Here is a 20,179-nt window from a genome sequence, read left to right as displayed (position 1 = left end):
CTTGTTGTTGCTCATTTTTGTGTCGTTCCAGCTCATGTGGGAGGTTGTTTTAAAGGGTTTATGTTCTGTAAATACTCCCTCATGTTCTTAATATCAATCCTAGGTGATTTCAAGCCTTCTAAAGTGATTCTAGTGCCGAAAAACACTAATTGATCGCTAGTTTCGCTTTTTTGTTGTTGTGGCAGCATTGGAGGGATATTTCATGGAAATTTAAGGTCAAATTGGAGTTGTTCTTTCTGTATAAAGGTAAGGAACCTCTTACTCTATATGTATTTAAGATTATCCAAGTTGCGGCTAAGCCATTGAAGCTAGAACTTGTGAAATATATATCGAAAGGCTTGGTAGTAATGTTATTGTTTTGTGGACTGTTTTGCGTTGCTGTTGGGCTGCGTATTTTACTACTGTTTTGTGGAGTTTTGGAGAAGGAAGGGTGTGGAGAAACACCATATATATGTAGGGTTGTGGGATGATAGATATTCGTAACATTTCTAGGTCGTTTGACACGACTACGGTGGTCGTCGTATGTATGGAGAGATTAGGCTGTGCGTGGACTATTTTGGGAGGCTCAATATGTTTATTATTGATGTTGTTTGGGCTGTTTGGTGACTGTTTTGAATGGTGTGAGGTCATATATATAGGGGAGGTGCTGTCCGTTTCATCGTAAAATAGGTTGTGGTCGATACATAATAGTTATGACGCTTAAATGATAACGATAGTATCGTTTCTCTTATTGTAGACTAAGGAGTTTTGACAATTGCATAGCTTGAGATTGGGGCAGTATATACAAGGTATGTGAGGCTATCCCTTTCCTTCTTTTGCACGACTCCGATTGTACATAATGTAATGAACGAGCTTCCAAGATACTCTACTCTTAGAAGCTAGCAGTACTTACATTGTTTTCCCTCTTATGGAACGATTGATGTTAATGTTGCTTCTCTTATTCTTATGTTATCAATGTTGTTGGTACTTCCTGATTCTTATAAGGTTCATAGTGAAGAGTTAGTCCTAATAACGTGTACAGAGGATACCGACCTTACGTCACTCCGAAAGGTTTAGAATGTGATTCCATGAGTCGAGCATGCATTATATATATGTATCTATTTTACTCTACCGAGCCACGCTATAGTTGGCCGGGTACGACACCTATTGTGCAACCACTGATCAGTTGGGTTTTACCGAGCTCCACGTGGCCGGGTACGATTCTACCGAGCCTATTATGGCCGGGTACGATATGATGATGATGATGCCCACAGAGGCGAATGCTTTAAAGGTTTATGTATTTATACATATGTATCATGCATTTCATGTAAGTAGCCCTCAGAGGTACTAAGATGTTACAGGTTGTATATTCTCCATCCTTGCTTACATTACTGATCGTATTTATGGTTCCCTGCCTTACATACTCAGTACTTTATTCGTACTGACGTCCTTTTATTTGTGGACGATGCATGTCGTGCTGCAGGTCCTGATAGACAGGCAGGTGCAGCTCCCCCACCACAGTAGGCTGTCCAGTTCAGCGGTGATTGGCGAGATCCCTTCTCCGGACTTGCCTTGGTCTTGGTATGCATTTTTGTTATAGACATTATGGGTATGTCGGGGCCCTGTTCCGGCTATGTTGCAGCACTTATGTTCATTTAGAGGCTCATAGACAAGTGTCGACTCATGTATAGTTTGGTATGCCTTGTCGGCTGGTTTTTGTTATATAGTCTTTCATGGTAGCGTGGTAGCTCATACCTTATATGTAGTTTCTTGATTGTCTGGTCATCCCCTGCTATGTATGTTCATGCCGTCATATTTTATTGCTGGTTGTCCATGATCCAGGTCTACCATTTATATTGATCTCGTCAGCCCTAAAAGATAATAATGAAGGTTAGATGAAATGTACGTTGGTGCTCGGCAAGTATGATCGGGTGCTAGTCATGGCTCTCCAGTTTGGGTCGTGACACTTAATATGGTGTGATATTGTCCGCTTTGGGCCAAGCCCGCACGGTTTTTCCCAATAGCATCACACCATTAAGAGATCTCTACACCTTATATGTAGACTCCCAATCTTATCAGCTACCAATGTGGGATTATGTTTGCACACCCAACAAAGAGTTAAAGGATCTCATCTGTCCGAGAATGTTAAAGACTATAAGGACTACCATGAACATGTTCTTAATCAACACGATTAGGAAAAGGCCTAGTGCAAAGAAAATTGGCTTTAAAAGGTCAGTAATCATTTGTAATTCATTTGTCGAAAAACCATATTATCAGAGTCAAAAAATTAAGTTGACATGTACAACGCCAAACATTTTCCTTTTGGAATGACTATAGTTTCTAGCACATTCTGGGAATATGCCACAGTGCTGAGAGCCAAACACTCGAGGAAAAAGGTTGACATTACTTGGTCCACTAGCAGAACTAGATGTTTTATTAATTAAGTAATGTGTTTGCCAGAAAAACATACAATATTGGCCTAGATTGACAAGATTGTCACAACATGGTCGGAGTTATTCAATGATTGAGTAAGATATACTTTCATTTTCAAGCTTTTGATTGACTTATTTTCAATTTTCTCACCAGCCAAATGCCAATAACATTAATCTTGACCTACCAAATGGGCTCCTTCAGCTTGATGTTTATTGTTTAGGTCTTCAAACCCAAGGCAATAAGTTTTCTTAGTACTCGTCGAATAGGATAGAATATGGTAATTTTATCTGGTCCATTTGTTTTATCTTGTATTTGATGCACCAGAAAATGGCATAAAATGATGAATAATACTCTTTATCTGGCATATGCAAGATATAAAGTTGGAACATTAGTGTAGAATTAATATTCTACATTATCTTCTTCATTTTGATGTTATAAGCATTAGCCTAAAAACCCAAGAAAATTGTATTCACATTCCTTTATGTCCAATCAATACATGTATAATAAATGACATTCATCAACTAAAATACATTTATATCAGAACGAAAATTGATTGTCAGTGTACAAACAAATACAATCTTAAATTAGTTTGATTTGGTGCAAAAAACTGTATTATTAATTTGAATGCACCTTGCCTCCCAACGGAAACTGTAAGCACTACTAACAACACCACCCATTTTCAAGGACTATAATATTAGCCAATAAAAGTACATTGACTTTAAGCATTTTACCGTTTAAATAAATACATCATTGTCGACTTAATTGTTATTTTAGTTTAATAAAATAAAACAATGACATGTAGCAGTAGAAGTCTTATCTTTAGCACCGTCCCACTTTTGATGTCTTCTTGTGGCTCAACTCACTTGTCCTTATTATCAGCCTTAATTTGGCTATATTTAGACAGAACATTGATTTTCACACAATAAAAGGTTTCATTATGCACTCCTCTTGCTTTCTAATTAGATTCTAACTTCATAACTCATAAAAGGCTTGGTTCATCGTGGCGACTTTACGTGACGACTCCTTTATTCGTCATAAGAAACAACGACTCAAAAAGTTACCAAGAAAAAAAAAAGTTTTCGTAGCGATTCTTGTCCACTTTTCTGTGCGGTGACCTAGGCGGACCCATAATTTAAAAGTGGAGTGTATCATTGTCGAATAAAAATTTAAGCAAATGTTACAATCAAAATTAAACCCATACAATGTACCAAAAGTCAATTTGTTTCCGTTAAATCTATTAATGTTACTCTATAAAATTTGAATTTTAGGATACCTATCAAATATATATACGTACTTTTTTTTCGAAATTACTGGAGGCCGATGACCCTACTAATGGATAGGTCTCTGGTTAGTAGACTATAAAAGCCCCACTTGTGAGTCCATTGACGACTCATTCCAAGAATTCGAGTTGTCTGAGATCGGTTAACAATAATGCTATGCAGCATTTGAAATCTATGTTCGAAGTGAAAATTAGAAAATGAGTCAACAATCCTATATCATCAATTATCTAAGGCTAGCTTAGCATTTATAAATTATAGATAGCCGGCTATTTTAGGTAGAGAAAAATAAAATTCTCTGTTTTTTTGGTCAAATAAAATATAAGGTATAATAGATACATACATACATATAGAAATTTTTTTAAAAAAAATGTTTTGAAACGTACACGGAATTTGTGTTGGTGAAGGTATCTTGTATTCAATGAAATAATCGAGGGGTGCACAAGTAGTCCCGACATTACAATAATAAAAAAAACTTTGAAACGTGTGTTGTGTTTACCTTGAAAATGGTATTAACAATTATATTTGATTTATGGTTCTAAAAATACGTGATTTGTCTTAATACTAGTTGTTATGTGAATAATACTGAGTATAAATGAACAAGAAATGATAAGCAAGGACCTCTCGGGCTGGGTTAGACCCTATGCGGTCAAGGACCTCTCGGGCTGGGTTAGACTTTTAGACTTCGCCTTTTCGTATAACAAGCGCGTTTGGCGTGATCTGGCTAAAACTTGATGGGAGGCCAAAAATCACGGTACGCCCTCACCATTATCACTTCTAAATCCCTTATGAATAGATTTTCTTTTTGGCGGCATGTTTAACATTTTAAGCATGTACAGGCCTCGGGGAAGCCGGCTTATTGAGACAGCCTCTTCCTGGTGAAGAGGAGACCCAAAAGCCTGCCAAAGATAGAAAGAGAAAGAAGGAGACGCTGGTAGAGTCCTCGAAACTAAAGAGAGCCAAGGCTCGAAAGCCCAGGATCGATGCAACGGTCCTAACTTTAGCAGCTGCTGAGAGTCTACGAGCTGAAGACGAAGATGATGACGGTTGCCCATTGGTACATCGGGCAAGGGGAAGCACTAATGCTTCGAAGGTTGCTGGGCAGAAGACTGTCGAGTCTGAGGTGGCCGGTGTGGTCCCGCCTCATATTGAGGAGACCTCAGAAGAGGGTTTAGATGTAGTCCCCGAGCCGACCATTGATCGGGATACAACTTGTGACGGCAAGCACTTGGTTGGTGAACTCGAAGGATCCAGCTCTGAGGACCCTCGAGGGCGAGAGGAAGCCCCGATAGAGGTCGATGCCTTAGGCGATCCTCAACCAGGGTCGTCGTTTTCCCCAGGGCAAATAAGGGATGCCAGGACAGGGAGACTCCCGGTGTGGGTGCATCCCAGGGAGAGAGGACAACGCATTTGGAGACTTCTTTGTCGGCATTGAAGAGGATGATGATCTCTATGCCCCAGTCATTCTTGAGGAGGTTGCGAAACTCCAAAAACAAGTGATTTTGACATAACCTTTGTGCCTTGAGTTTTGATCTTTTGTTTTTCTAACTTCTTTCCTTCGTGCTACAGGTCATGATATTGTACGATCAGGCCTTCTCCAAGTTAAGAGCTGAACTGACTCATAGTGAAGAGGAGCTCGAGAAGCTCGCCAAGTCGAAAGAGCTAAAAACTCTTTACGCCCGAAGGGAGGAGGACCTAAAAAGCCTTCGAACGAGCTCGGAGAAAGTGCTCCAAGAGCGGGCCAACTTCATCGAGCAAGTAGTATGGTATTCATGAGCTTGCTTTTGTTACCATAACTCGGTGTTTACTATCCTGACTCGGCATTCGCAGATTGAGCAAAAGGATGCCTTAGCAGAACAATTTTGGGAAGAAATCACGGCTAAAGATGCCGAAATCCTCGAGCTGAAGCGGTGCAAGGATAGTATAGTCCTCGAAAGGGATATTCTCCGAGGGGAGCTGGCCTCAGCCCAGGGTCTTCTTCATGGTGCTAAGGAGGAGGCTCAATCATTCTAGGCGCTTTATGCTGAGTCGGCTACCGCGCTATCTATGGCCAAGTCTGAAGCCAATGCGCTCTTTTCCTCATATCAGGATGACATTTTTGCAGCAAATGCTCTAGCCAAGGAGATATCTGAGGAGGCCGAGCTCACTTGGCTCGCTCCCTTGCACATGCTCGGTTGGAGGCTCGAAGAAAGGCCTTCGAGGAAGCACATGCCAAGGGTTTTGATCTTTCTGCCGAGATCGAAGAAGTGAGGTCCTTAGAAGAGGAGTCAGCAACTCCGACTACTTCGGACGAGGGCTCTACGAATGGCTCGGGGAGTGGTGAAGATGAAGACTAAGCCATCTTTGCTTTTTTTACTTCTTCTTCTTTTGTACATGGACTCTGCGTGGGAGTTTTGTAAAATGCACCTTTGTAAATATATTTTTGGAATACAAAGGATTTTAATGTCTTCAAAGTTTTGCCTTTTAGTGTTCATGCCGAAGTCAAGCTTCGAACTTGATTTTAACTTCTTCGAGCTTGGTCTCGAAGCAACAGAGACCTTCTATATCAGATTGTTCTGGTTTTGACTGCATATTTTCCCTAGGTTGGGTTGGTAAGGACTTGATTTGACTCCTCGATGTCTCGAACATGGGGTGGTAACATTATTCCTATGACATGATCGTGAAGTGACCGAAATGGCCCCGTCGGTACATTTCCCAAGAAGTCATAATTGTATCGTGAGAGCTGATTGGCTATCAAAGTTAATGAAAAGTCGTCGCTCTTCTTATATATACTTGATTTCCTTGTTTTGAAGGCTTTGCCGCTTCGTGTAACTACCTTTCTCTGTAGAGTCCCTTTCTTGCGCTAGTTCTAGTGTCGCATCTGATCAAAGCTTTCGCCTGAGTTTTCATCTTCCCTTTCTTGTGTTGAAGGAGCTATGGCTACCTGTGACGACCCGGCCAGTCGTCTCATGAGTTACCACTTTGTTTCCCCCGTTTCTGCTTCTTATTGCTTTTTTTATTGGTTCTATTCGTGATCGAGTTGGTTGGCTCAGGTTCGGAAAGGTTTTGGTAAGGTTCGAGACACCTAGTCTCTTTTGAGGAAGCCCAAATTGCAAAGTCAACCGGATGTTAACTTATGTGTTAAAGGGATCGGATGTGAGTTCCGATAGTTCGGGTAGCTTCGGGAGGTGATTTGGGACTTAGGAGCGTGATCGGAATGTGTTTTGGAGGTCCGGTGTAGATTTTGGCTTGAATTGGCAAAATTGGAATTTTGGCGTTTTCCGATTGATAGGTGAGATTTTGATATAGGGGTCAGAATGGAATTCCGGGAGATGCAGTAGTTCCGTTGTGTCATTGGGGATGTGTGTGCAAAATTTCAGGTCATTCGGACGTGGTTTGGTAGACTTTTTGATCAAAAGCGTAATTCGGAAGATTTGGAACCTTAGGCTTGAATTCGATGTGTTTCGGGTGATTCGATGTTGTTTGGGGTGTTTTGAAGATTGGTATAAGTTTGATAGTGGTATAGGACTTGTTGGTGCTTTTGGTTGAGGTCCCTGGGGCCTCGGGGTGATTTCGGATGGTTGGCGGAAAGTTTGGAATTTGGAAATGGCAGCTGAAGTTTTAGGACTGCTGTCATAACCGCATCTGCGGTTGGGAGGCTGCAGGTGCGACCCCAGCAGATGCGGAGGACTGTCGCAGAAGCGAAAAGAGCCTAGGAAGGCAGGAACCGCAGAAGCTGTTGAGGAACCGCACCTGCGATGGCGCAGATGCGGAGATTGAGGATTTAAGTGAGTATCGCAGATGCGGCGTCTTGGACCGCAGGTGCGAAAAGCCTGGGCCAGAAGGTATAAAAGCATTCCTTCACGATTTTTGAGTTGTTCTTCACTATTTCAAGTCGGTTTTGGAGCTTTTGGGAGATTTTGAAGAGGGAATCAAGGGATATCTTCTAGAGGTAAGAGTTTTGAATTTAATAATTGATCCTATGGCATTATTTCACTAATTTGGCCTAAGATTAATGGAAATTAAGGGTTAAAAATTGGGAAACTAGGGTATGTTATTGGAGACCTTGACTTGAGGATTTGAGGGGCTATTTGTGGTCGGATTTTGGGACTTTTAATATGTATGAACTCGTGTGGAGATAAGGAATCTATTGATTTAAATTTTATTGAATTCCGAGGCGTGGTCTCGGGGGTCGAGTTTTGGTTAATTTCGGGATTTATGTTGTAAATTGATTATTTTTCGCATGGGCTTCATTCCCTTAGAATACTTTGACATCGTGATTCTGATTTTGGATAGATTCGACACGAGTTGAGGCCGATTCGAGGGGCAAAGGCGTCGCGGGCTAGAGTTTGGACCGGACTGAGGTGAGTAATGATTTTAAATGTTGTCATGAGGGTATGAAACCCCGGATTACACATCATTGTGCTATATTGAGGTGACGCACATGCTAGATGACGAGCGTGGGGTTGTGCACCGTTGGGGACTGTGACTTAGTTCGTCCTGAATGACTGTCTTACCGTGTATCTGATTGAAAATTGTTTGCTATCGTCATGTTTTGGGCGGAACGCCATATTTGGGCCTCGTGCCAACTATTTGGACCCTTAGGGGATTTTTTACTGATATTTCCTCATTGTTTTGACTTTATACTTATACTCAGTCATGCTATATTCTACTGTTTTCATAACTCGGTCATGTTTACTCTGTTTTAATACATTAAACGATATTTTAAATGATAATTTGGGTAGAGCATCATGTTTTACTGTTGCCCAAGTGGCTTATGAGATTCTGACTGAGTAAGGCTGAGGTCCTGTGTTGTGAGGATACACTGATTTATGATTATGAGGATGAGGGCCTGAGTTGTACACCACGAGGTGGTTTGATATGAGGCCGAGAGCCTATTGATTATGCCACGAGATGGCTTGATATTTCGCTTGGGCCGTAAAGGGACCCTCCCGGAGTCTGCACACCCCCAATGAGCGCGGGTACCCATTGTGATGTGAGATATAGCCCGAGGGGCTGGTGTTGTTCCATGATAATACCCGAGGGGCAGATTTTGTTGACATTGTGCCCGAGGGGCGGATTTTTATGTGTCTATCTATTCTAGCTGCTTTTCATTTAATTGTTTAACTGTTAAAAATGTGTTTTAAAAAAGCTTATTCTGAACTAAGGTGTCTTTATGTCTTCACTGTTTCATTGCTTTTACTGGTTTTATACGGCTTCTTTATAGCGTGTTGATGTGATTTTATGTGATTTCTTATCGCTCAGCCTTCATTTACTGTTATTACTCACTGAGTTGGAGTACTCACTTTACTCCCTACACCCTGTGTGCAGATTCAGGCGCTTCAAATCCCGCTAGTGAGTGTTGATTCTTCCAGCTCAGGTAGATTCGGAGATTCACTAGGTAGCTGCTCGGCGTTCGCAGCCCAGTTCTTCTCCCTCTATCTTATTTTCTCTTATTTTAGTTATGTAATAGACTATGTAGACTCTTCCTGTTTTTGATCGGTTAGTAGATGCTCATGATTGGTGACACCCCGATGTCGGGCTATGTCTATTTCGCAAATTGTATTATTCACCTTTATTTTGGGATTATTATTATGTTAAAGACTTAATTTGTATTATTATAATGGCTTGAAATGAATTGGGTGTGTGTCGGCTGGCCTTGTCTTCACGAGAGGCGCCATCATGACCGGGTCCGGGTTTAGGGTCGTGACAAGTTGGTATCAGAGCCTAGGTTACATAGGTCTCGCGAGTCATGAGCAGGTTTAGTAGAGTCTCGCGGATCGGTACAGAGACGTCTGTATTTATCCTCGAGAGGCTACAGAACCTTTAGGAAAAACTTCATATTCTTGAAATTCTTGTCGTGTGAATCTGTTGATCCGAGTACTAAACTTCTGTTATTCTATTCTCTCATAGATGGTGAGGACACGCGCTACCAGTCGGGATAGACGACCATAGTACCACCAGCTGTGGCTACTAGAGGCAGAGGACGCGGTCATGTTCGTGGTAGGGGCAGGGGTGTTGCCCACACAGCAGTTAGGGCAGCACTTGCAGATCCACTAGCTGCCCCAGTTCAGGACCAGATCCCAGTTGTAGACACTCCAGCAGCACCAGCTCAAGCACCAGTTGTGCCCATTGTGATTCCGGGTCTTCAGGAGACCTTGGCTCAAATTCTATCAGTATGCACTGGCCTAGCTCAGGCGGTCTCAGTTACTACAACTGCAACTACTTCTCAGGCCAGGGGAGGCAATCAGACTCCCGCCGCTCGCACACCTGAGCAAGTCATGCAGGGACTTCATACACCAGGGGCGCATCTAGCCCAGCCGGTTGCAGCTGCTTAAGACTATGTAGCTCCTGCCATGCCAGAGGACGAGCAGCACAGGTTGGAGAGGTTTGGTAGACTTCAGCTTCCGACTTTCAGTGGTGCAGAGGGCGAGGATGCCTAGGGTTTCTTGGATAAGTGTCAGAGGATGCTTCGTATAACGAGTATTCTAGAGACCAGCGGAGTCGCTTTCACTACTTTTCAGTTTTTTGGAGCTGCCTTCACTTGGTGGGAGGTTTTTGATAGGCGTAGGCCTATTTGTGCAGCACCCCTTACCTATCAGCAGATCTCCATTCTCTTTTTGGAGAAGTATATGCCGCAGTCTTGTAGAGAGGAGCTGTGCAGGCAGTTCGAGTGGTTGCGTCAGGGAGAGATGACTATGATGCAGTATGAGATGAGGTTCTCTGAGTTAGCTCATCATGTGGTTTGGTTGGTTCCGACAGATAGAGAAATGATTAGGGGGTTTGTTGATGGCCTCACTTATCAGCTTCGTATTCTCATTACTAGAGAGAGGGTGACTGGTGCTACTTTTGAGGAGGTTGTAGATATTGCTCGTGAGATTGAGTCAGTTCGTTTCCATGAGCGAAATAAGAGGGAGGCCAAAAGGCCTCGCTGATTTGGTAGTTATGGTGGTGCTCTTTCGAGAGGTCAGTTTCAGCACGGCAGAGGCCGTCCATTCAGGCATGCTCAGCCAGCTCGCCTAGGTTATCGTGGGGTACCATCGGGTCATGGTTCTCACAGTTCTCATCAGGGCTAGTCATCACTTAGTGCCCTTCCAGCTCAGAGTTCATCCCGTGCTCCATCAGTTCAGGGCTCTTCTATGCCAGGTGCATCTGCTAGTCATTTCGGTGCTAGAGGTTCCCTTCAGTCCCCATCTCCAGCACTCGGGAGTTGCTATGAGTGTGGAAAGATGCATCATATGTGGAGGTAGTGTCCTCGTCGCCTTGTGGGTTTATCTCAGTAGAGGAGTCAGCCATCAGCTTCAGCGCCAGTTACTTCACCACCACCCACCCACCCAGCTAGGGGTGGAGATCAGTCAACTAGGGGTCGCCCTAGAGGGGGAGGTCGATCAGGTGGCGTTCCGGCCCATTTCTATGCACTTCCAGCTAGACCCGATGTTATTGCTTCCGATGCTGTTATTACTAGTATTCTCTCAGTCTACCACATAGATACTTTTGTATTATTTGATCCCGGTTCCACCTTTTATTATGTGTCATCATACTTTGATCGTTATTTGGATACTCCTCGTGAGTCTCTTGTTTCACTTGTTCATGTATCTGCTCCAATGGGCGATACTGTTATTGTAGATCGTGTGTACCAGTCGTGTGTGGTGACTATTGGGGGTCTGGAGACTCGAGTGGATCTGTTGTTATTATGTATGGTAGACTTCGATGTTATTTTGGGAATGGATTGGCTATCTCCATGTCATGCTATTCTGGACTGTCATGCTAAGACAGTGACATTGTTTATACCGGGTGTGCTACGGATTGAGTGGCGAGGTTTGACTGATTATGTTCCTAGTATGGTAATCTCATTCTTGAAGGCCAAACATATGGTTGGGAAGGGTTGTCTTTCGTATCTAGCCTTTGTGAGGCATGTCGGTGCAAAAACTCCCAATATTGATTCTGTTCCAGTTGTGAAGGAATTTCCTGATGTGTTTCCTACAGACCTGTCGGGCATGCCGCTGGACAGGGATATTGATTTTGGTATTAACTTGGTTCTGGGAACTCAGCCCATTTCTATTCCACTGTATCGTATGGCACCAGCGGAGTTGAAAGAGTTAAAGGATCAGCTTCAGGAACTCCTTGATAAGGGGTTCATTCGGCCTAGTGTGTCGCCTTGGGGTGCGCCGGTTGTATTTGTGAAGAAGAAGGATGGCACAATGAGGATGTGCATTGATTATAGGCAGTTGAACAAAGTAACAGTTAAGAACAAGTATCATTTGCCTCGCATTGATGATTTATTCGACCGGCTTCAGGGAGCGAGAGTGTTCTCCAAGATTAATCTCCGTTCAGGTTATCACTAGTTGAAGATCAGGGACTCGGATATTCTTACGACGGCTTTCAGGACCCGATATGGTCATTATGAGTTCTTGGTGATGTCTTTTGGGCTGACCAATGCCCCAGTAGCATTCATGCATTTGATGAACAGTGTGTTCCGGCCTTATATCGACTTGTTTGTCATAGTCTTCATTGATGATATTCTGGTGTATGCGTGTATTCAAGAGGAGCACGTGGAGCATTTAAGAGTTGTGTTACAGAGTTAAGGGAGGAGAAGCTTTATGCAAAGTTATCAAAGTGTGAGTTTTGGATTAGTTCTGTGGCTTTCTTGGGACACGTAGTGTCCAGTAAGGGTATTCAGATTGATCTGAAGAAGATAGAGGCGGTTCAGAGTTGGCCCAGACCATCCTCAATCATAGAGATTCACAGCTTTCTTGGTTTAGCGGTTTATTACTACCAGTTTGTTCAGGCATTCTCATCTATCGCATCACCCTTGACCAAGTTGACTCAGAAGGATGTTTCATTTGTATGGTCAGATGAGTGTGAGGAGAGCTTTCATAAGCTCAAGACAGCCTTGACCACAACTCCAGTGTTAGTTTTGCCATCAGCTTCAGGTTCATATACCGTGTATTGTGATGCTTTGAGAGTTGGTATTGGGTGTGTATTGATGTAGGAGGGTAGAGTTATTGCTTATGCTTCGCGCCAGTTGAATCCCCATGAGAGGAACTACCTTATTTATGATTTGGAGTTGGCTTCCATTGTTCACGCGTTGAAGATTTGGAGGCATTATTTGTATGGTGTGTCTTGTGAGGTGTTTACTAATCATCGTAGCCTCCAACACTTGTTCAAGCATAAGGATCCCAATTTCAGGCAGCGAAGATGGTTGGAGTTGCTAAAGGATTATGATATCACTATATTGTACCATCCGGGGAAGGCCAATGTGATAGCCGATGCTTTGAGCCAAAACGCGGTGAGTATGGGGAGTTTGGCATATGTTCCAGTTGGGGAGAGACCTCTTGCAGTTGATGTTCAGGCCTTGGCCAATCGACTCGTGAGGTTGGATATTTCGGAGCCCAGTTGGGTATTGGCTTGTGTGATTTCTCTATCTTCCTTATATGATCGCATCAGGGAGCGCCACTATGATGATCCGCATTTGCTTGTCCTTAAGGATAGAGTTCAGCACGATGATTCCAGAGATGTGACTATTGGTGATGATGGGGTGTTAAGGATGTACGGCCGGATATGTGTGCCCAATGTAGATGGGCTTCGGGAGTTGATTTTGGAGGAGGCCCATAGCTCGCGGTATTTCATTCATCCGAATGCCGCGAAGATGTATTAGGATCTGAGACAGCATTATTGGTGGAGGGTAATGAAGAAAGGCATTGTGGGATTTGTAGCTCGGTGTCTCAATTGTTAGCAGGTGAAATATGAGCATCAGAGACCGGGTGGCTTGCTTTAGCACATAGATGTTCCAGAGTGGAAGTGGGAGCGGATCACTATGGACTTTGTAGTTGGACTCCCATGGACCTTGAAGAAGTTCGATGCTATTTGGGTGATTGTGGATTGGTTGACCAAGTCCGTACACTTTATTCTTGTGTGTACTACCTGTTCTTCATAGCGGTTGGCAAAGATCTATATCTGGGAGATTGTTCGTTTGCATGGTGTCCCAGTTTCCATCATTTCAGATAGGGGCACTCAGTTTACTTCGCAGTTTTGGAGGTCTGTGCAGCAGGAGTTGGGTACTCAGGTTGAGTTGAGCACAACTTTTCACTCTTAGACGGACGGACAGTCCGAGCGCACTATTCAGATATTGGAGGACATGTTGCATGCTTGTGTCATTGATTTTGGAGGGTTATGGGATCAGTTTCTACCACTTACAAAGTTTACTTATAATAATAGCTACCAGTTGTATTCAGATGGCTCCATATGAGGCTTTGTATGAGAGGCGGTGTAGATCTCCAGTTAGTTGGTTTGAGACGGGTGAGGCTAGGCTATTGTGGACAGACTTGGTGCTAGATGCTTTGGAAAATGTGAAGGTAATTCAGGAGAGGCTTCGTACAACGCAGTAGAGACAAAAGAGTTATGCTGACAAGAAGGTTCGGGATGTGTCTTACATGGTTGGCGAGAAAGTTCTGTTGATTTTTTCACCCATGAAGGGTGTTATGAGGTTTGGGAAGAAGGGTACATTGAGTCCTCGGTTCATCGGGCCTTTTGAGGTGCTTCCGAGGATTTGGGAAGGTAACTTATGAGCTTGCTTTGCCACCCAGCTTGTCAAGTATGCATCCGGTATTTCATGTTTCTATGCTCCAGAAGTTTATTAGGGATCCATCTCATGTTCCGAATTTCAGCACGGTGCATTTAGATGGTGACTTGACTTATGATGTGGAGCCATCAGCTATTTTGGAGCGTCAGGTTCGAAAGTTGAGATCAAAGGATATAGCTTCAGTAAAGGAGCAGTGGAGAGGTTGGCCCGTAGAGGAGGCTACCCGGGAGACCGAGCAGGAGATGCAGAGCAGATATCCTCACCTGTTTGAGGCTTCAGGTATGTTTCTTGATACGTTCGAGGATGAACATTTGTTTAAGAGGGGGAGCATATGACGACCCGGTCAATCGTCTCATGAGTTACCGCTCTGTTTCCCCTATTTCTGCTTCTTATTGCTTTGTTTATCGGTTCTATGCGTGATCGGGTTGGTTGGCTCGGGTTCGGAAAGGTTTTGGTAAGGTTCGAGACACTTAGTCTCTTTTGAGGAAGCTTAAGTTGAAAAAGTCAATCGGATGTTGACTTATATGTTAAAGGGCTTGGATGTGAGTTTCGATGGTTCGGGTAGCTTCGGAAGGTGATTTGGGACTTATGAGCGTGATCGAAATGTGTTTTGGAGGTCCGGAGTAGATTTAGGCTTGAATTGGCGAAATTAGAATTTTGGCGTTTTCCGGTTGATAGGTGAGATTTTGATATAGGATTCAGAATGGAATTCTGGGAGTTGCAGTAATACAGTTGTGTCATTTGGGATGTATGTGCAAAATTTTCAGGTCATTCGGACATAGTTTGGTAGACGTTTTGATCAAAACCGTAATTCGGAAGATTTTGGAACCTTAGGCTTGAATTCGATGTGTTTTGGGTGATTTGATGTTGTTTGGGGTATTTTGAAGATTGGTATAAGTTTGTATAGTGGTATAGGACTTGTTAGTGCTTTTGGTTGTGGTCCCGGGGGCCTCGGGGTAATTTTGGATGGTTGGCGGAAAGTTTGGAATTTGGAAATGGCAGCTGAAGTTTTAGGACTGCAGTCATAACCGCATCTGCAGTTGGGAGGCCGCAAGTGCGACCCCCGCAGATACAGAGGACCAGTCGCAGAAGCGGAAAGAGCCTAGGAAGGCAGGAACTGCAGAAGCGGTTGAGGAACCGCACCTGTGATGGCGTAGATGCGGATTAGGCATCGCAGATGTGGGGTTTGAGGATTTAAGTGAGTACCGTAGATGCGGCGTCTTGGACCGCAGAAGCGGTATCTGGACTGCAGGTGCAAATAGCCTGGGTCAGAAGGTATAAAAGCATTCCTTCGCGTTTTTGAGTTGTTCTTCACCATTTCAAGTTGGTTTTGGAGCTTTTTGGGAGATTTTAAAGAGGGAATCAAGGGATATCGTCTAGAGGTAAGAGTTTTGAGTCTAATAATCGATCCTATGGCATTATTTCACTGATTTGGCCTAAGATTAATGGAAATTAAGGGTTAAAAATTGGGAAACTCGGGCTTGGTATTGGAGACCTTGACTTGAGGATTTGAGGGTCCATTTGTGGTCGGGTTTTGGAACTTTTGATATGTATGAATTCGTGGGGAGATAAGAAATCTATTGATGTAAATTTTATTAAATTTTGAGGCGTGGGCCCGGGGGTCGGGTTTTGGTTAATTTCGGAATTTATGTTGTAACTTGATTATTTTCGCACGGGTTTCGTTCCCTTAGCATATTTTGACGTCGTGATTCTAATTTTGGATAGATTCAATGTGAGTTGAGGCCAATTTGAGGGGCAAAGGCGTTGAGGGCTAGAGTTTGGACCGGATTGAGGTGAGTAATGATTTTAAATGTTGTCCTGAGGGTATGAAACCCCGGATTACACATCGTTGTGCTATATTGAGGTTACATACACGCTAGGTGACGAGCATGGGGTCATGCCTTGTTGGGGATTGTGACTTAGTCCGTCCCGAATGATTGTCTTACTGCGTATTTGATTAAAAACTATTTGTTATCATCATGTTTTGGGTGAAACGCCATATTTGGGCCTCGTGCCAACTATTTGGACCCTTAGAGTATTTTTTTTACTGATATTTCCTCACTATTTTGACTTTATACTTGTACTCAATCATGCTATATTCTACTGTTTTCATAACTCAGCCATGTTTACTCTGTTTTAATACATTAAATGATATTTTAAATGATAGTTTGGGCTGAGCATCATGTTTTACTGTTGCCCGAGTGGCTTATGAGATTCTGATTGAGTAAGGCCGAGGGCCTGTATTGTGAGGATACACTGATTTATGATTATGAGGCCGAGCGCCTGAGTTGTACGCCATGAGGTGGCTTGATATGAGGCCGAGAGCCTATTGATTATGCCACGAGATGACTTTATATTGCGCTTGGGCTGTAAGGGTCCCCTCCTGGAGTCTGCACACCCCCAGTGAGCGCAAGTGCCCATTGTGGTGTGATTTATAGCCCGAGGGGCTGGTGTTGTTCCATGATATTGCCCGAGGGGCAGATTCTGTTGACATTCTGCCCGAGGGGCAGATTTTTATGTGTCTATATGTTCTAGATGCTTTTCATTTAATTGTTTAACTGTTAAAAAGGTGTTTTAAAGAAGCTTATTCTGAACTAAGGTGTCTTTATATGTCTTCATTGTTCATTGTTTTTACTGGTTTTATACTGCTTATTTATAGCGTGTTGATGTGCTTTTATGTGATTTCTTATCGCTCAGCCTTTATTTATTGTTATTACTCACTGAGTTGGAGTACTCACTTTACTCCCTACACCATGTGTGCAGATTCAGGCGCTTCAGGTCTCGCTAGCGAGTGTTGATTCTTCTAGCTCAGGCAGATTCGGAGATTCACTAGGTAGATGCTCGGCGTTCGCAGCCCAGTGCTTCTCCCTCTATCTTATTTTCTCTTGTTTTAGTTATGTAATAGACTATGTAAACTCTTCCTATTTTTGATCAGTTAGTAGATGCTCATGACTGGCGACACCCCGATGTCAGGCTATGTCTATTCCACAAATTGTATTATTGACCTTTATTTTGGGATTATTATTATGTTAAAGACTTAATTTGTATTATTTTAATGGCTTGAAATGAATTGGGTATGTGTCAGCTGGCCTTGTCTTCATGAGAGGCGCCATCATGACCGAGTCTAGGTTTAGGGTCGTGACACTACCATGCCCAAATCCGCTCAAGAGGAAGAGGGAAGTCCCACCTCTGCTTCCCGCCTGGCCGGTGGTACACCGCCGGTGTTTGGTAAGCTAACTTCGAACTGCTTCATCTCTAAGAGAGATTTTACGATAGAGAAACCTCTCGATGTTTCAGGACATCGAGGTTCATTCGATCAATAGAAGAGAGACACCTCGGGGCTGTGAGGAAGGACTGAGGATGGGGCGAAAAGGTGAGGCTGCAGGTACCCTCCCGGGAAGAGGATATTATGGCCCATGTAGAGGGGTTTCTAAATGTGTACATGTATCCTTTTATGTTGGGTCCTCTCAACCGACTCGTGCTCGAATTCTGTCGAAGATATCGAGTCACTTTGGCTCAGATCCATCCGTTTTTCTGGCGAATTGTGTTGATGATAAGATGTTTTGCTGAAAAGGCAGAGCTTGAGTTCACTCTTAGCCATCTCATCAGATTGTATCGGCCTTTACATCATCGAGGTCTAATTACACTACGACGCCGATCCACCAAACCCTTTATTTCTAGTGATGAGGAGGACAGGGATCGAGGATGGATGAGTCGGTTTGTTCGAGTGAGGACTATTGATATTATTCCTGCGGAGTTTCCTGCCTTTTCCCGAGAAATGGAATTTCAAGCGTAAGTGATACACAGTATTCTATTATTTTTGTTCTCGGCGGAGCCAGACTTCGTAAGGACATTTTCTTTCCTTTCCGTAGCGATCCCATGGATGCCAGATGAGGTCCTCGATCTTGTGGGCTGGGCCCGCAAACTGGCAGCCTCTTTGGCTTATGACGAGCGCAATTGGAGAGATTTGTCGAAAGCAAATGGGAGGCTAAGCACCATGGTATGTGCTATGTGGTTTTTTTTAGGAGTACTTTCCCTTTCGAACACTAATTTCTTTGTAGCAGGCATCAGTGAGTTCTCTGAGGTGAGACCATGCCCTTTGAGGAGGAGGAAGGACCTTCAATTTTTGAGACAGAAGGATAATAAAAGGAAACGGTCCTCGAAGGACGAGGATTCCCATAGCAAAGCAGGATCCGCCCGGGGGCACGAGGAGGACGTTGCCGCTGACGAAGACCTCATTTTTATCGGTCGCCCTATGGACATTAATGCACCTGGAAAGGATGACTCTATATTGATGGCTCGAACTAGGAGGCCTCCCGAGACTGTTGAGCCTGCTGGACTCGAGGCCCCTAGTCTCGAGGGAGAAATTCCACAAGTGAGGAAAGGTGAAGGTCTTTCACTACCTGGTTTGGCAGCTGGTTCTCGAACGTCGGGAAGTATTTCGAGGGGAATGGGCTTCGACGCATCTCCGCCCAATCAGAGCACCTTGGGTTGTCCTACCAAGGCCGATAAGAACGAGCTGGTGGATGTGAAGTCGACCTTCAAGGAAGATTAGCGGCTCTACTCTATGGTGAGTTTTGAAGTTATTACAACTTTTCCAATTTCATGTTCTCTCCCTTTCAACTGAACTTTTCTTTCTCATAAGCCTTTGATAAGCTCAAGTCTGAGCTGCTTCGCTATGAGGCTAAGTTGCGTAATGCCTTGAATGGGGAGAAATCTCTCAGGCTTCTTTGTGATAAGAAGACAAGAGAGCTGACACATCTTCGATCGGAGTTGGACCAAAGTCGTGATTACAAAGGCATCCTCAAGAAACAGGTAACTTCTATTTAGAGGGAATATAGGCTTCTTCTCCCATCTTCGGAAATTAACATTTCGGTATCCCAGTTGCAGAGAAAGACAGAGATGCTGGAGCGCCTTCGGGGTGAAGCCAACCAGGTTAATTCTGAGTGCAACGACTTGAAGGCACAGATAGATGCTCATGTTGCGGCCAAAAGGAACACTTTGGCTAAGGCCTCCGCCCTTGAGATACAGCTTCGTAATGCTCGAGAAGGCGATTCGGTCCAGGCGAGCAGGATTGCTAAGCTTGAAATAGATCTTTTGAAGATGAAGGCCGAAGTCGTGGACGCTCGAGCCGAAGCTGAAGAGGTTCGAGCAAAAGCCGACAAGAAGGTGGCCATCTATCTGAAAGATACTGATGAGGCTCATACGAAATTGAGGGAGGCTTCCGATCGAGAGAGTAGAAGCAATGAATATGCCCGATGCAAATCCCGGAGGGAAACTCTCGAGGAGATTCATGGTAAGGGCTTCGATCTCTCAGAGGAGATAGAGCATGCCAAGGTGGATGAGTTTGATACCATGTTCCTCGTTTCTGATGTTGAAGACAACAAGGAGGGGGCCGGTGAGGGGGCTGGTCCCGAGGGGAAAAAAGCTAAGTTCCCGAGGGTAGATTAGGTTTTTCTTTATTGTTATTTGTATAGGGCTCCCTGCGGGAGCGTTGTCAATGTATCTTTGTACCATTATTTATAATAAGAAAGGAACCATTTTGGTTTTTCCTTTATATGAATTTCCACTTGCTTGCATCTTTGTTTATGTTTTGAGTGTTGATACTTGTCGATAATTAGTCTGATATGTTGAACTTTCAAGATAGGAACCCTTAGGTTGTGCTTGATGAGTAATTGATAACAATTGACCGTTAAGGGCTTGGTCCTCGAATCAAGTTTTGACTCAGGCTCATTGACCCTTAGGTTTTCAACATATTGGCCCTTAGGCTCTTTAGGCTAGTCCTTAGGCTCTTTACGCATTGGCCCTTAGGCGCTTTTAGATTGGGTCGATGCGACCTCTAATATGGCTATAGTTTTCCCCATTTCGGCTGAAGACTTTGAAGTTTTGATTATGCCTTGGCACGCCTTGTGTTCGTCCGACTCTTCAA

General features: G+C 43.7%; 1 protein-coding gene across 1 annotated transcript; it reads left to right on the top strand.

Moving 5' to 3' along the window:
• The first annotated feature begins 18,133 nt into the window (after positions 1-18,133).
• Positions 18,134-19,701, top strand: LOC138876198 (uncharacterized). Its single transcript, XM_070155103.1, has 3 exons — positions 18,134-18,686; positions 18,896-19,065; positions 19,135-19,701. The coding sequence occupies exons 1-3, from the start codon at positions 18,134-18,136 to the stop codon at positions 19,699-19,701; spliced, it is 1,290 nt and encodes a 429-aa protein (XP_070011204.1).
• The last annotated feature ends 478 nt before the right edge of the window (positions 19,702-20,179 follow it).

Source organism: Nicotiana sylvestris, chromosome 8 (assembly GCF_000393655.2).
Source record: "Nicotiana sylvestris chromosome 8, ASM39365v2, whole genome shotgun sequence".
Taxonomy (NCBI): Eukaryota; Viridiplantae; Streptophyta; class Magnoliopsida; order Solanales; family Solanaceae; genus Nicotiana; species Nicotiana sylvestris.
Note: the sequence above shows the minus strand (reverse complement) of the source record. Positions and strands in the feature narration are given on the sequence as shown.

What these genes read in the sequence shown, in the direction of transcription:
- LOC138876198 (XM_070155103.1), top strand. Translation starts at nt 18,134, where the DNA reads ATGCCAGATGAGGTCCTCGATCTTGTGGGCTGGGCCCGCAAACTGGCA. An exon ending in TGGTTCTCGAACGTCGGGAA is followed by an intron (nt 18,687 to 18,895) that starts GTATTTCGAGGG and finishes CTTTCTCATAAG; the next exon opens with CCTTTGATAAGCTCAAGTCT. An exon ending in AAGGCATCCTCAAGAAACAG is followed by an intron (nt 19,066 to 19,134) that starts GTAACTTCTATT and finishes TCGGTATCCCAG; the next exon opens with TTGCAGAGAAAGACAGAGAT.